This window comes from Amblyraja radiata, chromosome 1, assembly GCF_010909765.2.
Source record: "Amblyraja radiata isolate CabotCenter1 chromosome 1, sAmbRad1.1.pri, whole genome shotgun sequence".
In the NCBI taxonomy this organism is placed as follows: Eukaryota; Metazoa; Chordata; class Chondrichthyes; order Rajiformes; family Rajidae; genus Amblyraja; species Amblyraja radiata.
This window is the reverse complement of record NC_045956.1, coordinates 134186290-134208220: the sequence shown is the minus strand read 5'-3', so window position 1 is coordinate 134208220 and position 21931 is coordinate 134186290. Positions and strand designations below refer to the sequence as shown.

The following is a 21931-nucleotide window of genomic DNA, read 5'->3' as shown; positions in this document are numbered from 1 at the left end:
TAATAATAATAATAATAATAATAATAATAACTTTATTTATAAAGCACTTTAAACAACTACAGTTGCCACAAAGTGCTGTACATGAGAAATCATGAACAAAAAGCTATTACAAACAATTAAAAACCATTAAAAACCGTACAACGAAGGACTATAAAAAACACACTAAAAATTAAAAGACATTAAAAGCACTAAAAACAGGAGCAATGCCTCAGCCAGTGTCGAAAGCCAAAGAATAAAAATATGTTTTTAGGGAGGATTTGAAGATGGACAGTGAGGGGGCCTGTCTGATGTGCAACGGCAAGGTGTTCCAGAGTGCCGGAGCAGCAACAGAAAAGGCTCTATCCCCTCTGAGCTTCCGCTTAGACCTTGGTACCTCAAGGAGCAGCTGATCAGCTGACCTGAGGCACCGGGCAGGAGCATATAGGTGGAGCAGCTCAGAGAGGTAAGGCGGGGCGAGCCCATTCAATGATTTAAAAACAAATAAAAGAATTTTGAAATGAACTCGAAAGTGCACTGGGAGCCAGTGTAGGGAGGCCAAAATTGGCGTAATGTGCTCCCTCTTTCGAGTTCCAGTCAAAAGGCGAGCGGCAGCATTTTGAACAAGCTGGAGACGAGCCAATGAAGCTCGTGCGACTCCAGAGTAGAGTGCGTTACAGTAATCCAGCCTAGATGTAATAAAGGCATGGATTACTGTTTCAAAATGCTCCCGCTCGAGAATGGGCTTCACCTTTGCCAGCTTCCTTAGGTGAAAGAAGCTGGACTTAACCACCGCGCCTATTTGTTTGTCTAGTTTAAAATCACCGTCCATCCTAAAACCCAGGTTCAAGACGGTTGGCTTTACAGACATTGCCAGTGGACCCAAGTCAACAAAGGGAGGTTCACGGCAGCCATTGGGGCCAAACAAAATCACCTCTGTCTTCTCTTCATTAAGTCCCAGAAAGTTTAAGGCCATCCAGGACTTAATGTCCTCAAGACAAGACAGAAGTGATTTTAAAGAATAGTCTTCCTCTTTCCTGAGTGGCATATATAACTGGCTATCATCCGCATAAAAGTGAAAGGAGATGCCATGCCTTCTTAAAATTGAGCCCAGAGGAAGTAAGTATAAGGAGAAGAGCAGGGGCCCTAAAATTGAGCCCTGTGGAACCCCATATACCAAGGGAGTCGAGGAGGATTCAAAGTCAGCAAGGCTTACCCGCATGGTTCTGTCTGCCAGATAGGACCTGAACCATCCCAGGGCACTGCCACAAATGCCCACTTGGTGCTGTAGTCTGGAAATTAAAATTCCATGGTCCACTGTATCGAAGGCGGCAGATAGGTCCAGCAAGACAAGAACCACATAATTACCTGAGTCGTTTGCCAGGAGGATGTCGTTGAAGACCCTTAGCAGAGCCGACTCTGTGCTATGCATAGCCTTGAATCCAGACTGGAAAACCTCCCGAATATTGTGCTCATCCAGGAAGAGTTTCAGCTGCGCATAAACTACCTTCTCCATGATCTTGGAGATAAAAGGCAACTTGGAGATCGGCCTAAAATTGGACAGATCAGTTTGATCCAGGCCTGGTTTTTTAAGTAGTGGTTGCACTACAGCATGTTTAAAATTTATGGGGACAACCCCAGAACACAAGCTACTGTTTATAATGGCAAGAACCGACTGCCCTATACTCGGGAAAACCTCTTTAAAAAGAAGAGGAGGGACAGCATCACAGGGGGAACCCGACGGCTTAATATGCCTAACCACATCCTCTAGACCCGACAATGTCAGAGGCACAAACTTTTCAAATGCCACCAGGCATGGGGCCGGAACAGAGGGGTCAGAGGCAGGAGCTGAGATGAGAGCCCTTATAGAAACGACCTTATTAATAAAGAAGTGCAGGAAGTCATTGCACAATTCGGACGATGCTTCCAAGCAAACAGGCTGTGGGGCATTTAAAACAGAATCAATAGTTTTGAATAATACGCGTGGGTCGTGACGCTTAGCCACTATTATTTTAGACAGGTAATATCTTTTGGCCTCTTTAACAGTATTTTGATAATTTCGCCAGCTGTCCTTTAGGATTTGCGATGACACCTGCAGCCTGTCCTTCTTCCACTTTCGCTCAGCTCTGCGACAATCCCGTCGAGCTGTACGAGTTGCGTCACTAAACCAGGGCTCGGGTTTAGCTCTGGGCTGCAAAGTTTTTAAAGGAGCCACAGAGTCCAGTATAGTTGTGCAGGAGGAGTGGAACCAAGAACTAATCTCCTCCGCACCAAGGGGAGTGGACGCAGAGGGGGCACAGAGCTGATCGAATGCAGCAGAGAATTGGCCAGCAGCAGAAGGGTTAAAGGACCGACAGCGCCGAGCAGACGATACAGGTCTAACTGCAGCACTGGAAAAACCAACATCAAACAGTACAGGCATGTGATCAGAAAACAAACTATCACAGACCTCCAAGTTTAATACAGGCAAGCCATAGGAGAGAACAAGGTCCAATGTATGTCCATGTTCGTGTGTGGGACCAGACACACACTGCACAAAATTAAAAGAATCAATAAGACTTAAAAAGTCCTTCGCCAACGGCTTATCAGGACAACACACGTGTATGTTAAAATCCCCAACCATAAGGACACGGTCATAGTTGGGCATAATCCCAGCCAGAAACTCAGAAAAGTCAGACACAAAGTCCTTATGGTATTTGGGGGGTCGGTAGATGACAGCACAAAGCACCGTGTCGGAGCGACCCACCTCAAATAAAGTTGCCTCAAAGCTGGAGAACGTTGATAATGCAGTGCACTGTTTGCATTTAAAAGTGCTTTTATAAATGACTGCAATTCCACCTCCACGGCCCGACATCCGTGGCGAGTTGAAATAAGAGCAGCCCGCCGGCAAAAGTTCAGTAAAAGCGCTGCACTCACCAGGACCGATCCAAGTCTCTGTCACACAGAGGAAGTCCAGAGCCCGGGAACAGAAGAAGTCCCTCAAAATAAAAGTCTTGTTTGCCAGCGATCTGGCGTTCACCAGGCCAACCCGGGAAGGGGATGGACTCTTTAGGTCTGCAGATCGGGGAGCCCGGGGCAGTGTCCGCAGGTTCCGGATATTCACCCCGCGATAGCGGAGTCGAGGAGAGCAGGAGGAGCGGAGCCGGCCCCGCTGCAGCCTCCGATCGTAAGCGGGTAGGGGGGGAGGGGGGGGAGAAAGGAGCAACCTGAAGCAGCCGGCACAGCCGGCACACCCTTTAGAACCAATGGACATTTTTTTGCAAGCTTTAGAACCAATGGACATTTTTTTGCAAGCTTTAGAACCAATGGACATTTTTTTGCAAGCTTTAGAACCAATGGACATTTTTTTTGCAAGCTTTTGAACCAATGGACATTTTTTTGCCAGCTTTTGAACCAATGGACATTTTTTTCAAGCTTTAGAACCAATAGACTTTTTTTTGCAAGCTTTAGAACCAATAGACTTTTTTTTGCAAGCTTTAGAACCAATAGACATTTTTTTTGCAAGCTTTAGAACCAATAGACATTTTTTGCAAGCTTTAGAACCAATAGACACTTTTTGCAAGCTTTAGAACCAATAGACATTTTTTTGCAAGCTTTAGAACCAATAGACATTTTTTTGCAAGCTTTAGAACCAATAGAGACACTTTTTGCAAGTTTTAGAACCAATAGACATTTTTTGAAAGCTTTAGAACCAATAGACATTTTTTTGCAAGCTTTAGAACCAATAGACATTTTTTTGCAAGCTTTAGAACCAATAGACACATTCTGCAAGCATTTTAGAACCACTAAGGGCACTTACATTTGAGTAGACATGTGTTCAGTGTTATTCACAGCTCAGAGAAACGTGACCCTCTGCCTTCCTCCATCTTGAAGAGACTGTGTGGCACACCACTTCCTGGTTTTATAGTCCCTCCTCCCTGCCGCCAGCGGGGGCAGCAGAGAGAATGGGAAATTTTGTAAAAACGTTAATATCTCTGTCATTTTTAATCAACGGGAAAACTCCTCGGCAAACATGCGGCGGAGGGGGGTCTGAGCAAGGTGGCCAAAAATGACGGCCGTAGGTGGCGGCGTTCTCTCGGAAATCGCAGCACAGATGGCCAAAACCGGTCAAGAACAGATAGATAGACAGATAGACAGATAGACAGATAGATAGATGGATGAAATTCTTACTTGCTGCAGCACAACAAAATATGTGAATATGTAAACCTAGTACATAACGAGGGAAGAGAGGAAAAAAAGTTCAATAAATAACAAATATAATGCAATTATAATATAGAGTGAAGCAAATAGGCGACGTTTCGGGTCGAGACCCATCTTCAGACTTTTTTGTCTACCTTCAATTTTTGCCTACCTTTGATTTTCCAGCATCTGCAATTCCTTCTTAAGCAATAATAATATTGTTTTTTGCAGTTCAGAACTCATTTGTTGTTGTAGTGTTTAATAGCCTGATGGCTGTCGGGAAGAGGCTGTTCCTGAACCTGGACGTTACAGTTTTCAGGCTCCTGAACCTTCTTCTTGATGGCAATGATGAAATGGGTGTGTGGCCAGGATGGTGTGGGTCTTTGATGATTTTGGCTGCCTTTTTGAGGCAGCGACTACGATAGATCCCTTCGACGGTGGGGACATCAATGCGGTGATGGATTGGGCAGTGGTCACAACGTTTTGTAGTCTTTTCCGCTCCTGGATGTTTAAGTTGCCGAAACAGGCCATGATGCAACCAGTCAGAATGCTCTCTACCGTGCACCAGTAGATGTTTAGGAGAATCCTCTTCGACATGCCGAATCTCCGTAATCTTCTCAGGAAGTAGAGTCGCTGATGTGCCTTCTTAATAATTGCACCAGTGTGCTGGGTCCAGGAAAGATCTTTGGAAACATGCACGCAGAGGAATTTGAAGTTTTTGACCCTCTCCACCATCGTCCCATTGATGTAAACAAGATTTTGGGCCCTCATCCTTCCCCAACCAAAGTCCATAATCAGTTCCTTGGTTTTACTGATGTTGAGTAAAATTTAGATTTGTAATAGAAAAAAATCACATGTGGTTAAAGTGCACCTTGTCAGATTTTAACAAAGGCCACTTTATACATTTTGGTTTCACCATGTAGAAATTACAGCAGTGTTTATTCATAGTCTCCCCCCCCCCCCCCCCCCCATTTCAGGGCACCATAATCTTTGGGACACTGCATTATCATGTAAATGAAATTAGTTATGTTTAGGATTTTGTTGCATGTCGTTTGCATGCAATGACTGCTTGAAGTCTGTGATTCATGTACATCACCAGTTGCTGGGTGTCTTCTCTGGTGATGCTCTGCCAGGCACGTATTGCAACCATTTTTAGCTTATGCTTGTTTTGGGGGCTAATCCCCTTCAGATTTCTCTTCAGCATATAAAAGGCTCAATTGGGTTCAGATCGAGTGCTTTGTTGCTTTAGCAGTTTGTTTGGGATCATTTTCATTGGCTTGCTGTAGAATGAACTGTCAGCCAATGAGTTTTAAGGCATTTGTTTGAACTTGAGCAGTTAGGATGTGTCCATACACTTCAGAATTCATGATGCCATTATCATCAGCAGTTGTATCATCAATGAAGATAAGTCAGCCAGTACCTTCATCAGCCAGACATGCCCAGGCCATAACACCACCACCACCACCACTGTGTTTCACAGATGAGGTGGTATGCTTTGGATCTTGGGCAGTTCCTTCTCTCCTCCATACTTTGCTCTTGCCATCACTCTGATACAAGTTAATCTTCATCTCATCTGTCCACAAGACCTTTTTCCAGAACTGTGGTTTAAGTACTTCTTGGCAAATGTAACCTGGCCATCCTATTTTTGCGTTTAACCAGTGGTTTGCATCTTGTAGTGTAACCTCTGTATTTCTGTTCATGAAGTCTTCTGCGGACAGTGGTCATTGACAAATCCACACTTGATTCCTGAAGAGCATTTCTGATCTGTCGGACAGGTGTTTGGGGATTTTTCTTTATTATAGAGAGAATTCTTCTGTCATCAGCTGTGGAGGTCTTCCTTGGGCTGCCAGTCCCTTTGCGATTAGTAAGCTCATCAATGCTCTTTTTCTTCTTGATGATGTTCCAAACAGTTGATTTTGGTAAGCCTATGGTTTGGCTGATGTCACTAACAGTTTTATTCTTGTTTCTCACTCATAATGGCTTCTTTGACTTTCATTGGCACTACTTTGGTCCTCATGTTGATAAACAACAATACAATTTTCCAAAGGTGATGGAAAGACTGGAGGAAAGACTTCTTCTTCTATGTAGTTTTTTTTGGCGGTTGGCAAACAACTTTTTAGTGCATTACCGCCACCAACTGGTATGGAGTGTGGATCAAATAACATTATAACTTATATACTAATAACCTATATCTTTCCAAACAAATTGGTTACCCTGAGAAAAAGCATTAGGATTTGATAGCACTTATATGAATTATTTTGTAAAATATCTATTAAATCAAATTGTACTTTTTCTTTTCTGAATCGTTCACTCATTTGTCTTCTTTCTTCCTCATACCTCTCACAATGTATAATGACATGCTCTATTGTCTCTTCTTGCCCACAGTATTCACATCTGCCTGTATTATGCTTGCCTATTATAAAAAGTGTACTGTTCAGATAGATAGATAGATAGATAGAATTAGATAGATAGAATTTATTGCCACACAACCAGGGTCAGTGGAATTTGGGTTGTCAGCAGCAGTACAATAATAAAGAACACACAACCACAATAAAAATGTAACACATCCACCACAGCATTCATCACTGTGGTGGAAGGCACAACATTTGGCCAGTCCTCCTCCATTTCCCCCCCGTGGACAAGTCCAGAGTCAGTCCAGGATCGGCTCTTCCTCAACGGAGACCGCGGCTTTAAGTTGGTGTAGGCCGCAGGCCGGCGGTCGAGATTTAAAGTCTCCGCCGCAGCCAGAAGCACCGTAGACTGCAGTGCCGGCGGTCGAAGCTCCCCTCCAGGGGTGATGTTAAGTTCACGCCGGGCCCGCGGTAGAAGTTGGCCGCGGGCCGGCAGTGATGGCTTCTTCTTCCCCCCCCCCCCCCCCGGGTCCCCCACGAGGGAACCCGGGCTGTAGACGCCGCACCAGCTGGAGCTGTGCAGACCGCGGCTTCAGGCTGCCGGCTGCCGCGGGCTTGCTAAACGGAGCGCTCCCCTCCGGCGAGCCCCAGCGAGGGCTCACCCGCTCCACGCCGAGAGTCCACGCTGCGCCCGCCGCTGAAGTCCCGGGCGCGTCTCCGTGGAAAGGCCGCGCCGATCCTTGATGTTAGGCCACGGGGGAGGCGACCTGGAAAAAGTCGCCTCTCCATGGAGGAGGCGACCGAAGCGATTTCCCCCTTACCCACCCACACCACCCCCCACACAAGACACACCGAGAAACATCAAACACATACTTTAAAACATACTAAAAAATAAAAAAAAGTTGAAAAAACTAACGCGCTGCTGACATGGCTGCTGCCAGAGCAGCGCCCCCTACGAAACCAGTGTGTCCAAATCTGATTCTTGAAATTACTCTCCTCTTTTCTGTTTTTTTCTGGAGGAAAGACTAGGTGCTGAGAGCTCTCTTATACCTGCATTAAGGAGGCAATTAAGCACACCTGAGCAATTACAAACACCTGTGAAGCCATGTACCTACTGAACATGACTACTCTCATTTACATGACATTGCTGTGTCCCAAAGATTATTGTGCCCTGAAATGGGGGGACTATGTATAAACAATGATGTAATTTCTACATGGTGAAACTAAAATGTAATAAAATGGCTTTTATTAAAATCTTACAATGTGCACTTTAACCACATGTGATTTTTTTCTATTACAAATCTCAAATTGTGGAGTACAGCGGCAAATAAATAAATGATGGGTCTTTGTCCCCAAAATTATGGAGGGATCTGTATGTTTTGCCCATCCTTTGGCCAATATATCCTAATGTGTAATGGCTAGAACTGAATGCAGTATTTCTAAAGGGGGTATCATTTAAGCTTCCACAACTGAAGGTTTAATTTTACATTTCTAATTAAGGCTACCCTTTCTAGTTTTTTAGGAACACCTGCACTGTGTACATTGTTTCTCCACAGCTCCTGGTTTCATTGAAGTCCATCTTATATAGTTTACCCTATGCATGGTGAATCTATAATGCTTCTGCAAATTCTTGTCCAGCCATACAATTTACTTTGCTTCTTAACTTAGAGTCACATAAATTAAATTTGTATTTTGAATTTTTCATTTCACCCAATTTATTCATATTCAATGAAATACCTCTGAAAAGATTTTGAAAGCAAGTTTAGTCTGTTTCACAGCTGTAATTAATTTTAAAAGTTTTCTTTTCATTATAGTTGAACTCATTGGTGACTCATTGGTAGTTAAAGGAATAAGCCAACATTGTTGTTATAGTTTGGCTCCTATCTTTTTGTTAGGTTGCTGTGTTACATAGCGTTGGCTCTTCCGCTGACCTCCTCTTTTTACTGAATCATATCCTTCGATGCCCAGCTGGTGCAAGCAAATGGGCAGCTGCATTTGTACAGGTATGGTTTTATTTGCTACATCAAAACTAATATTTCTTTGCCTATGTTTTCAGTTTAATATCCAAGAAGAAAATTGTATTTAATCAGCTTGTAATGCTAATATAGATTAGAATGTGATTAAATTAATACAAAAATATAACAAGCCAAATGTTAATTATGTTGCTTTTGATATTTTGAATTTAAGAAAATGTAGGATTTTGAATTAGTTAACCACGATAAATTATAGAAGATTTATTAATATTTATTTTTCCTTGCAATCAATTGATTGGTTTAACATTTTTCTGCATTACAGATAGAAGTGTTTAACAATTCTGCAGGCATTTTTCTCTTTATGCAAGCACTAGCCTTACTTCTATCACCAATCAAGTAAGTATCTTCATAGTTATAATTATTTACAATGCCTTCTTATTTATACTTTTAAATCTTGGCCTCCCCATGTACCAATGCTATATCATTGATACATTCACCACACAATGTGATAGGGACTGACCCAGTGCAATCCTGGCACAGAACCTGCCCTATGGTCCATGCCCAACTAAATATTGGATATAATGCAGAGATTGAACACACATCACTTGGGGATCCATGTTATGGACGTGTTAGTTAAGGGCTATGCACCCAGGGAGTAAATTCCACAGCCATGAATATGGAATGGAATTTAACAAATAGGAGCGAAGCGCCACCGCAGAATGACTTAACACCTTCACCTGAGCTGACCAACTCATAGCACCTGTCTGGGGAAACCAACTCATAACGCCTGAGTGGGGAAAGGTCGTAAAAACTGATCTAACATGTCATCCTCAGAAGGCAGTGGAGGCCGATTCTCTGGATGCTCTCAAGAGAGAGTTAGATAGAGCTCTTAAAGATAGCGGAGCCAAGGGATATGCAGAAAAGGTAGGAACGGGGTACTGATTTTGGATGATCACTCATGATCCCAGTGAATGGCGGTGCTGGCTCGAAGGGCTGAATGGCCTACTGCACCTATTGTCATCCACAAAAGTTATCTTGTAAACCTATATTAAGCCTTCTGGAAGCAGAATGCAGCATTCAGTGGCAATGAGAATTCAACCCTCATTTTGTGTATTCCAAAAATAACAAAATGTAATAATTCCCACCATCACATTAGCAATGTCACTCTATTTGTAGAGAGCAAGTATGTTCTTCTATTCTAGAAGATGATTATTATATTCCATGTGCTTATGAAATGTTTAATTTCTGGTTCGATGAAACCAAGAAAGCACTAATCAATAAAGTACAAGCGAGTTTGGTATTCCGCTGCGCATGCCCAGGCCATTCGTCACTCGAGAAAAACATTCTCGGCAGCTGAGCTCCTGTGTGTATACAGACCTGCGTTTCATCCGTAGTCTGGATCGAACCGGGTCTCTGGCGCTGCAAGCGCTGTTGAATTACTACTGGAGTTAGCAACACTATTTCTCCCTTCTCCACTGGTCCATGCAGAAATCTCAGCAGTGACAATCTAATGAATCACGGTCCGGTCCCCCTCAGCCTGGGTGTATGGCTTCCAGTCCCACTTGGACTGCCCTCCTGGGTTATACAGGGTTATTATACAGGGGCGAACCACGCACCCCACTCATGCATAACCCCAGGAGGCAGATTTGTGAGCGGAGATGTCCGGGGTGACCCTGGACTGACGGGACACCGACCCGGAGCAGTGGTGGCCCCAGGCTTAGAGCCAGCGCGGAGAAGAAGCGCTAACTCCAGCTCAACTCTACTCCAACTCAACTCTGCTCCAACTCCCGAGGAACCCGTTTCCTGACGGGCCGGGGACTGTCAGCTGCACCGCTCGCCTTATCCAGTGGTTAACCCCCTCGGTGCTGGCGAAAGATACACACAAAATGCTGCAGTAACTCAGTGGGTCAGGCAACATCTCTGGAGAAGGGTCTCGACCCGAAACGTCACCTATTTCTTTTCTCCAAAGATGCTGCCTGTCCCGCTGAGTTACTCCAGCATTTTGTGTGTATTCCCGTTGATGACTGGTGCTCGGCTTTCGCCGGCACCGAAGTGATTAACCGACAGCCACTGGATAAGGCGAGAGGTGCAGCTGACGGTCCCCGGCCCGTCGGGAAACGGGTTCCTCGGGAGTTGGAGCAGAGTTGAGCTGGAGTTAGCGCTTCCTCTCCACGCTGGCTGTAAGCCTGGAGCCGCCACTGCTCTGGGCCGGTGTCCCGTCAGTCCAGGGTCACCCCGGACATCTCCTTCCGCCCCCAGACAGGGATGGGACAGTCGGGAGGCGACGGGGACGGTCCAGTAGCAATTCAACAGTGCTTGCAGCTCCGGAGACCTGGGTTCGATCCTGACTACTGATGAAACGCAGGTCTGTACACACGTAGCTGCTCAGCTGCCGAGAATGTCTTTCCGCCGGTCCAGTCTCTCCCCTGTTTCCCATTCACATCTGCCGCCTCTCTCTCTCGTTGTTACACCCGCTCTCCAGTTACCTGGCACCCCCGTTCCTCAGATTAAATATATTTTTACACATAAATTATGAATAAAGATAAGAAAATGTTTCAAACACAAGTAGTATTTTCTTATTCCAGGAACAAACACATTAAGGATTAAATGAAAATAATAAATTCTTTAACTTTTTGAATATTTCATAATTGCTGATTAATGAACTGAACTGGGACTGTGAACAGCAGAACAAAAATGCAGATTGCTTTCACTTTCTAATGCTTTGAAACAATTGCATATAAAATATTTGGTTTTCAGTTTTAACTATAACTGCACATAACAATTTATATATGAAATTGTTTTCAAAATGTGGACCATTGTGTAAAATGTATTATTTTTAAATAATTGTAGGTTTCGATCAGAGTTTCTGGTGAATATGAAACCCTGTGACCAAAAATCACAATCTACACCAACAGAAAAAGATGTACAGAACTGGACCTTGGTAGATGAAGCTGGGGAAGAGGTATTATTATTCTCTATACTACCATTCATCATTTTTTTGCAACATAAAATCTTTTGTTTAGGTTCGAATTAAGGAGAAAATTGTGTTAACAAAGGATTTATTTAGAGGCAATTCATTTTTGATTTTTTTTGATGAGGAAGTAGAGAACCTTGGAGCTGGGAATAGTCAGGTTGAATTGACTATAACATTATCAGATTCAGGTCGGATAACATTTTATGACTCGAACATGCATTTAGAAGAGAGGGATCTGAGTACAGGTGTGCATACATCTTTTAAAGTTGTAGAACATATTGAGAGGATGGATAGTAATGCATCATGGGAATCATAAATAGAAGTATATTACACAGGAATATGAAGATTATTTAACATCTGACACCAGTGAAGTTGAATCAAGATGAATAAATACCGTTCTGGTCACTATGCTTTAGAAATATGTGGTGCCTTCAGCAAAGATTTGCTTGCATGCAATTGGAGAAAAAAATTCAGACAACTGAAATAAAAATAACAAGCGCTGGAAATAGCAGGACAGACAACAAAGATACTCAGAATTAATGTTTTAGATCATTGACTTTTCATTGCCTGAAAATGGTGATTAAAATTGTACTTTGCCACTGATCAGGTAGGTTTTGTTTTCAAGTAATTATTAAAATTAAGTACATAAAATTAAGAATTTGAACAAAAAATGCCTTATGTACAAAATAATTGACTTTTATATCCATCTAAGGGTTAAAAACTTGCTTTTTCATCAGCCCTTTTGAATATTTTTAAATTATGTCATTATGTCTGCTAATATTGCAGAATATTACATAGTGAATAAACAGTGAATTATGTGCAAGTGGACCATTATTAATATAAAATGGCAAGAGGTATATTCATTTCTACGAGTCAGGGTGCAGGGATTGTTTTGATCCATTCTAACTGATTGAGGTCCGCTGGTCCAGAAGCCAGTTGCAGGAGGATCCCTTAGGCCAAGGTCCAGATGCTCAGGGATGATCAGGGATTATGGTGTCGAAGGTTGCACTGTAGTCAATGAATAGCATCCTGACATAGGCATTCTTATTGTTAAGATGACCCAGAGCTAAATGTAGTGCAAGAGAGATGGCATCCTCCATAGACCTGTTTTACTAGGGTGCAAATTGCAAGATGTCTTTATTGTCCAGAAAACCTGTGCAAATGTTGGTTAGTACCGTCTTTCATAGCCCTTTATTAGATCAATGTTAGAGCCACTGGACTGTAATCATTGACACCGATTATTTTATTTTTCTTGGGAACTAGAATGATGTTGGTTTCCTTGAAGCAGATGAGGATAGTAAACTTGCAGTGAGCGGTTGAAGATGTCGGTGAAAACTGGCCTGTTGATTAGTACATGATTTGGGAACCTGTCCCGGGATCCATCCAGACAAGCCACTTTCCAAACGTTTATCCTTGTAAAAGCAGACCTGACAGCAGGTCTGCAATCAAGATTTATGCGACAGAGCCAGCTGGGGATGAGTTAAGTCGCCTACGTAGAACTTTGTTTGCCTATCAAAAACTGGTGTAAAAGGCATTGAGCTCATCCAGGAGAGATGCATCAAAGTCAAAGACCTCTCCCGTCATGTTGTTCGGGCCTTGCATTGTCGCCTGGTATCTGCTTGATTGAGCCTCTAGCTTGTTATGGAATTCTCTCTTTGTATGCCTGATAGCTTTACAGAAATCATACTTGGCCTACATGCAGGCCAAGTGTAGGATTCTTGAAAACCTTCGATCTGAACTTTAGCAGACAGTGAATCTCCTTGTTCATCCAAGGTTTTTGGTTTGGATAGACTCTAATCATCCTTGTCAAAACAGAGTTGTCGATACATTTCTTGGCGAAACTGGTGACAACTGAGGTATACGCATTCAGGCTGGATGAAGTGGCCTTGAACATGTTTCAGTCAGGTCTGGTATGTGAGCAAGGTCACTCAGAAATAATGGCCTGAAATGGGGACTATTTCACTCCTTACATTTGGTATGGATTGTTGTGATCCAATATTTGATTCAGTCCAAAGCCAGGAACAGATTACACCAGTCTACCGACGAGCACAAACCAACCTCTTTCCATTAACTCCATTTATACCTCGCGCTGCCTTGGCAAGTCCAGCAGCATAATCAAGAGTCAAGAGTGTTTTATTGCCATATGTTCCAGATGGACAATGAAATTCTTACTTGCTGCAGCACAACAGAATATGTGAATATGTAAACATAGTACATAACGGGGAAGAGAAAAAAAAAAGTTCAATAAATTCACTGTACCTCGGTACATGTGGGAACTGTAAACTGCAGTTGGCCGAGACAGTGCAGGGTAATCCTCTCTCACCTCTGCTCCAGTGCCTCCATCCTTTTCTTGTTCTCGGGCAGTTTATGATCTCGGTTCACATGTACATATCCCTTGCCACAATGCTCTCTCTCATGTACTCATTTCTGGACAGTGTCCAGAACAGTGAATTTTAGTGTCTGAGTGAGCAGGCAACACCCGGCACAAATATCTTGGGCTAGTACGATGCAATGGAGGCTTAATATTGCAGAAACCTCAGTTCGTGCTGTATGTCAATATAGGTAGCACTTTCATAACTATTTTAATGGTTGAGAGAATTATAGGAGAATTTTATTATTTGTGTAGATCTATAGATTATTTTAGATCCTTATTTGTGGGAATACATTTTGACTTTATTCAGTAGTTAGTATTGGTTGACATCTCTAAAATCTGTCGAGACTAATTGTGTGTTCAGGTCCTCTCCAGGTTATGTCCTGAGAATGGAAATATTGAAATAAAAACATAGAACAATCAATGGTAGCATGTAATCAAACTGATATTTAACTCAACCATTCAGATATTGCTATTACTGAAGCCCGAAGCCCCGCATCAGCCAGCAAATCCATCCTGCCAGTCTTGCAAATGCTAGTTTGTATCTACGGGCTACACACGTTACAAAACCAATGGGGAGAACCTGTATATTAGAGCGCCACTTGAATTATGAAGAAAGGCACAAGGTCTTTAGAGGATGGCATGAGAGATTTGATGTTTATGTAAATAAAAGTAGAATATCGGAGGTAGATGGATAGGGTGATGGTCATTTGGGGGAGAAAAAGCTGGAAGAGAGATGGGGCAGGACAAAGCCTGGCAAGTGATAAGTGGGGGGGGGGGGGGGGTTGATAGGTGGATGGTTGGACAAAAGCCTGAGATGAAAAGACAAAAAGTGGGAGATAAGGATAGAAGGGGTGTGAATGATGAAGCTGGTAGGAATATAGGTGGAAGGGGGCATGTGGAGGGGTCCTTCTGTACTGTGAATAATTTACTGTATTAAATACTAAATAATTTATTAAAAGAATATTTTTTTTAAATACATAAATAAATAAATAAATAGAAATAAATTGGATAGTTATATGGACGGGAAAGGAATGGAGGGTTATGGTCTGAGCGCAGGTATATGGGACTAGGGGAGAATACGTGTTCGGCACGGACTAGAAGGGTCGAGATGGCCTGTTTCCGTGCTGTAATTGTTATATGGTTATAATATAGTTACATTTTCATTTTTGATTATGAATTTAGGATGAAGATCCTGACACCAGCTGGCTACTATTGTCGGAAGATGATTTAATTATACTTTTATCACAGTTTCCTTTTGATGAACTGTTTAAGCAATTGCTTGGGATAACAATCAAAGGTAATACTATCTTTTCGTTAAAAAAATGTTTAATTGTAATTCCTAGTTGATTGGATAGTTTTGTTATTACAAGAGTATTTAATGCACAGCAGATTGGTCCAGGTTTTCTGGTAATAATGATGACAAAATTACTAATGCTTGCTCCCATTACTCTTTATAGCTCACAAATGTCTTGTACAACTGTCCCAACTTCAATGCTCAGCAAACCTGGCTGATGAAGGCCAATGTATCAAAAATCTTTCATCACAATCTACCTGTGATGGCACTTTCAGGGAACTGTGTACCTGTACTCCTAGATCCCTCAGCTCAACATCTCTCCCCAGGGCCCTGTGAAGGTCCTGCTTTGGGTTGACTTCCCATTAAATACATTGGTTACATCTTTTAGGTTGGGAAAACAATTAGGTGGGGATGGAGCGATTATCAATTAAAAAATGAGCAATTAAACAAGATAAAGAGTAACTGACTCTTGTGGGCGGTGCGACCGACGTTGCAGCGGCCTCTGTAGTCCGTCTGTCTTTTTTTTTTTGTCACGTTGAGTGTATAGTTTGTAGTGTTTTTTTAAATTGTTTTTAACTGTGTATGGGGAGGGGGGGTGCTGGAAACTTTTAAATCGTTTCCCTGTACGGGGGACCTGACCTTTTGCCTGTCAGGTCTCCGTTGTCATTGGGGCCTAGCACCGTGGAGCAGCCTCCAACCGGAATGACCTGGGGGCTCCAGTCGCAGAGCCTGCGGACTTACCATCGTGGAGCTGGCCGGCTTTGGACCGTGGAGAGCTGTGGTGACGCGCTGCTGCGGCCCGACTTCGGAGCTTCGGAGGCTCCAACCGCAGGCCGGGTGGACGGTGACATCGGGAGCTCGCGGGTCCCTGGTGGGAGACTGCTTTTCGGAGCTCCCGCAACGGCAACATCGCCCGCCCGAATTGCGGTGTTGAAAATGACCTGGAGCGGGGACTTACATCGCCTGGCGCGGCTTTAACGGCCGCGGGACTTGATAGCGCCCGCCAGGGGTTCCAACATCAAGACCCGGAGCGCGGTCTTGCATCGCCCGGCGCGGCCTTAATGGCCGCGGGACTTACCATCGCCCACCGGGGGCTTTGTCATCGGGAGAAGAATGGAGAGCAGGGGAGAGACAAGACTTTGCCTTCCATCACAGTGAGGAGAAGATTCACTGTGATGGATGTTTGTGTAAATTGTGTTGGTGTGTGTCTTGGTTCTTTTCTTGTTGTATGACCTGCAGAAACCAAATTTTGTTTGAACTTCATTTGAGGTATTGACACAGACATTTGTCATTTTATGGGGAGGTTGAATAATTTTGAAATAGAGATTAAAAAACGATGCAGTGATGGAAGACACTAAGTGAGATTAGGTTTTGATTGGTTAAATACAAATACAAACTCAGTGGACAAGAAGTCACCCTTCTGTGTAATGATGATGAATATTTTGGCAGACCTTTGCTCCTGCTGCTATACTTCTATTTGTTTTTTTTGCCCCCTAACAAAACACTTTGTCTTTGAGTTCGCAGTGTGCCTAACTAATTATTCATAGACTATGATTATCTCTGTAAAACTACACCATAGTCTACACTTTTCGATCAAATAAGGTGAGAACTTTAACCACAGGTGACATCCCAAAAGACTGGAGTATAGCCAATGTTTTTCCTTTGGCCAATAGGGATGCACTAAGAAATTATAGGCTAATGAGACTTACATCAGTGGTAGGGAAATGATTGAAAAAGATTATTGGGGATAGGATTTGCTCACATCTGGAAAAGTGTGGACCTATTAGCGATTGCCAGCCTAGCTTTATGTGGGAGAGTTCATGTCTTTCAAATTTAAATCAATTTGTTGAGGAGATGATGATTGAGAGTAAGGCAGTGGATGTTGTCTACATGGATTTTAATAATGCTTTCAACAAGGTCCCTCATTGTACACTGATCTGGAAGATTAAGGCACATGGGTGCATGGAGACTTGGTAGATTTGATTAAAAATTGGCTTGACCACAGAAGGCAGAAAGTGATTGGTGGAGGAGTGTTATTCTGATCTGACATCTGAGATCAGCAGTGTTCCACAGGGATCTCTGTTGTTTGTGATTTTTTTTATCAAATGCCATAAGAACTTCAACCACAGACTAATTTCCTAGTTCGTCCCTATTGCATTTCTTAAGCAAAGGAATAACATTAGCTGTACTTGAGTACTGTTTGACGTTGTCTGTAATTACATTTTTCATGTTGTTTGATTAAAAAAAGATTAGCTGATTCATAAGATTAGAGTTATGGAGAACGATGAAGGGGGTCGAAGAATAAAGCAGGATATAGATCCGTTGGAAATATGGGCAAAGAAAGGGCAGATGGAGTTTAAGCTGGGCAAGTGCGAGGTGTTGCACATTGAGATCAAATATACTTTTGATAGAAATGTACAGTGCCCTCCATAATGTTTGGGACAAAGACCCATCATTTATTTATTTGCCTCTGTACCCAATTTGAGATTTGTAATATTAAAAAATCACACGTGGCTAAAGTGCACTTTGTCAGATTTTATTAAAGGCCATTTTTATACATTTTGATTTCATTATGTAGAAATCACAACAGTGTTTATACAGAGTCCCTCCCATTTCAGGGCACCATAATGTTTGGGATACATGGCTTCACAGGTGTTTGTAATTGCTCGGGTGTGCCTCCTTAATGTAGGTATAAAAGAGCTCTCGGCACCTAGTCTTTCCCCCAGTCTTTCTATCACCTTTGGAAACTTTTATTGCTGTTTATCAACATGAGGACCAAAGTTATGCCAATGAAAGTCAAATAAGCCATTATGAGACTGAGAAACAAGAATAAAACTGTTAGAGACATCAGCCACACCTTAGACTTACCAAAATCAACTGTTGGGAACATCATTAAGAACAAAGAGAGCACTGGTGAGCTTACTAATCGCAAAGGGACTGGCAGGCCAAGGAAGACCTCCACAGCTGATGACAGAAGAATTCTCTCTATAATAAAGAAAAATCTCCAAACACCTGCCCAACAGATCAGAAACACTCTTCAGGAATCAGGTATGGATTTGTCAATGACAACTGTCAGCAGAAGACTTCATGAACAGAAATACAGAGGTTACACTGCAAGATGCAAACCACTGGTTAGCCACCAAAATAGGATGGCCAGGTTACAGTTTGCCAAGAAGTACTTAAAAGAGCAATCACAGTTCTGGAAAAAGGTCTTGTGGACAGATGAGATGAAGATTAACTTATATCAGAGTGATGGCAAGAGCAAAGTAGAGAGGAGAGAAGGAACTGTCCAAGATCGAAAGCATACCACCTCATCTTTGAAACACGGTGGTGGGGGTGTTATGTCCTGGGCATGTATGGCTGCTGAATGTACTGGCTTACTTACCTCCATTGATGATACAACTGCTGATGGTAGTAGCATAATGAATTCTGAAGTGTATAGACACATCCTATCTGCTCTAGTTAAAACTCAAAACTCATTGGCCGACAGTTCATTCTACAGCAAGACAATGATCCCTAACATACTGCTAAAGCAACAAAGGAGTTTTTCAAAGCTAAAAATTTGTCAATTCTTGAGTGGCCAAGTCAATCACCCAATCTGAACCCAATTGAGTATGCCTTTTATTTGCTGAAGAGAAAACTGAAGGGGACTAGCCTCCAAAACAAGCATAAGCTAAAGATGGCTGCAATACAGGCCTGGCAGAGCATCACCAGAGAAGACACCTAGCAATTGGTGATGTCCATGAATCGCAGACTTCAAGCAGTCGTTGCATGCAAAGGATATGCAAAGGAGATTTTGCTCAGTGGCACGTAATGTAAATATTAAAAAAATAAGATTGAAATGTAGGATTGATCTGACATTTGGTGTAAACGTTTGTGCTTCATTCCCTTTTTACATGTTGACTAGGTGAATACTGTCCAGAGAAAAGCACATGTCATCAGATGATGAAGATCATTGGGTTTGCATCTTCATTGGTGGAGATCCTAGCTTTGGGATTGGAAACCTTTAACAGAGCACGATATAGACAACTGGTGAAAAGGATTGGCCAGATGATCAGGTAATATTTTTTTTTTTAAATAATAATATTTTCAATTGTACAAAATAAACTAAGTATTTATTATACATCTGTGACCAAGACAAAGGAGAGACTGGAAAGTGAGCACAGATAATTCTGGAAATATTGGGAAAGCTGGAACATATTAAGGCAATTATGTCATATGAGAATAAAGAGTACAAAAGAGCCATTTTTTGTATGTAGTTCCAAGATTTTGGAAGCAAAAGAGGAGGAGGAATTGTGCTCATAAATCAGGGACACTGTCACGGCAGCACTCAGAGGACATACAGGAGGGTTTGTCTGCAGAGGCGATATGGACGGAGCTTAGAAATGAGAAAGGTGCAAGCACTCTAATGATTTTGTACAATAGCATCCTCCCCCCACCATAGCATGTGGGAGATTAGAGGAAATGATATGTAGACAGATTACCAAAAGATCCCAAAGCACAAGGTTAGACAGGTTGGTTCGTAAGTTTGCAGATTGCTGGGATCGTGGACTGTGAGATTGGCTGTCAAGGTATATAGTGGTTGTGGCACAGATACAAATAGCAGATGGAGTTTAACCTGAACAAGTGTGAGGTGTTGCACTTTGGGAGATCAAATACAAGGAGAAAATATACAATTAATGGCATGACCATTTACAAAGGGATCTTGGGTTCTAAGTTCATAACTCCCTGAGAGTGGCAACCACAAGTAGATAGAGTGGTAAAGAAGGCATATGTTATACTTGCTCTCATAGATCAACCTATTCAGTATAGAAGTTACGATGTCTTTATGCAGCTTAATAGGACTTTGGTTTGGCCTTAGTTGGAGTTTTGCGTGTAATTCTGATCACCCCATTATAGGAATAATGTGTAATTGTGGGCTTTGGAAGGGGTAGGATAAGGACCCACAATCTGATTGTGGACTTTGGAAGGGGTAGGATAGGGACCCACAATCACATTTATATCAACATGGTGGAAAGGTTTAAAAACTTCAAATTCCTGGGCGTGCATATTTCTGAAGATCTTTCCTGGTCCCAGCACACTGATGCAATTATAAAGAAGGCTCATCAGCGCCCCTACTTCCTGAGAAGATTACGGAGAGCTGGTATGTCAAGGAGGACTCTCTCGAACTTCTACAGGTGCACAGTACAGAACATACTGACTGGTTTCATCATGGCCTGGTACGGCAACTTGAACGTCCAGGAGCTGAAAAAAATGCAGAAAGTTGTGACCACTGCCCAGTCCATCATCGGCTCTGACTTCCCCACCATTGAAGGGATCTATCGCAGTCGCTGCCTCAAAAAGGCTGCCAACATCATCAAAGACCCACACCATCCTGGCCACACATTCATCTCTCCGTTGCCATCGGGTAGAAGGTACAGGAGCCTGAAATCTTGAACATCCAGGTTCAGGAACAGCTTTTTCCCCACAGCCATCGGGCCATTAAACACAACATCAAATAAGGTCTTAACAATAACAGTCATTATTACTATTGCACTTTATCTGTTTATTTATTGTGTATATATATATATGGCCTATGGTATATAGACACACTAAACTTTTATCTCCTGTTCTGTATTATGTTTACATATTCTGTTGTAAACATAACAAGGGGTCACAGTTTAAGGATAAGGGGGAAATCTTTTAGGACCGAGATGAGGAAAACATTTTTCACACAGAGAGTGGTGAATCTCTGGAATTCTCTGCCACAGAAGGTAGTTGAGGCCAGTTCATTGGCTATATTTAAGAGGGAGTTAGATGTGGCCCTTGTGGCTAAAGGGATCAGGGGGTATGGAGAGAAGGCAGGTACAGGATACTGAGTTGGATGATCAGCCATGATCATATTGAATGGCGGTGCAGGCTCGAAGGGCCGAATGGCCAACTCCTGCACCTATTTTCTATGTTTCTATGTGCTGCAGCAAGCAAGAATTTCACATTTAAAGTATTTGTTTTATTTTCAACATAATCACTAGGAGAACAATTTGTTACGTAAGTGATCACTGGGCTCAGTTTGCAACTTTCCACAAAGAACATGGAATCGAGATGGACCAGTTTTATTCTCTAGAAAAGTTGCAAGTGGAATTTGATGAGCTTTTTCTTCGGGCAGTGCTACATGTATTAAAAGCAAAAAGGTAGGTGGATGTTAAAATAGATATGTGCTGAGAATCCATTTTAATTTCAGAATTTTTAATTTTTCCTATTTTTCAATGTTCTTATGTGGTCTAATTGTAGAGATATACTGGTTGAGTCTTAATGTGGGTGTGCATACAGGTAGTTCTGCTATAACATGGTCGTTGCTTTCTTTAGAATCCTCATGATATGGAAAAACTCATTATAAAACGATTGTCACCCGAGTTCTCCAACTAGTTTCACTCTCCTGATTAATTTTACTGACAGTAAACCTCGTTGTCACCTTCCCCTCAGCTAACAATGAACCATTCTATATTTTCTTTAGCATCGTCTGCTTTGTTCTGTCATTTTCACACCTTACCCTTCCATATCTCGTCTCCCTCGCCTCTGACTCTGTCTGAAGAAGGGTCCCGACCCGAAATGTAACTCATTCCATTTCTTGCAGAGATGCCTATCCCGCAGACTTACCCCAGCACTCTGTGAAGCGTCCCCTGTCCATGTTCTCCAGAGATGCTGCCTGACCCGCTGAATTACTCCAGCATTTTGTGCCTGTCTTCGTTGTAAAACAGCATCTGCAGTTCCTTCCTATGCAAATATTGATCTCTCTAACTTCAAGTAACCTTTGCGCTCTCTCTCTCTCTC

General features: G+C 42.5%; 1 protein-coding gene across 1 annotated transcript in view; it reads left to right on the top strand.

The window, feature by feature from the left end:
• epg5 (ectopic P-granules autophagy protein 5 homolog) overlaps positions 1-21931 on the top strand; it is a 144527-nt gene that overhangs the window by 31951 nt on the left and 90645 nt on the right. The window contains exons 5-10 of the mRNA XM_033031094.1: positions 8402-8509; positions 8802-8875; positions 11330-11441; positions 15010-15124; positions 19029-19179; positions 21133-21291. Coding sequence (XP_032886985.1) covers positions 8402-8509; positions 8802-8875; positions 11330-11441; positions 15010-15124; positions 19029-19179; positions 21133-21291 — 719 coding nt within the window. The remainder of the gene's footprint in view (positions 1-8401; positions 8510-8801; positions 8876-11329; positions 11442-15009; positions 15125-19028; positions 19180-21132; positions 21292-21931) is intronic.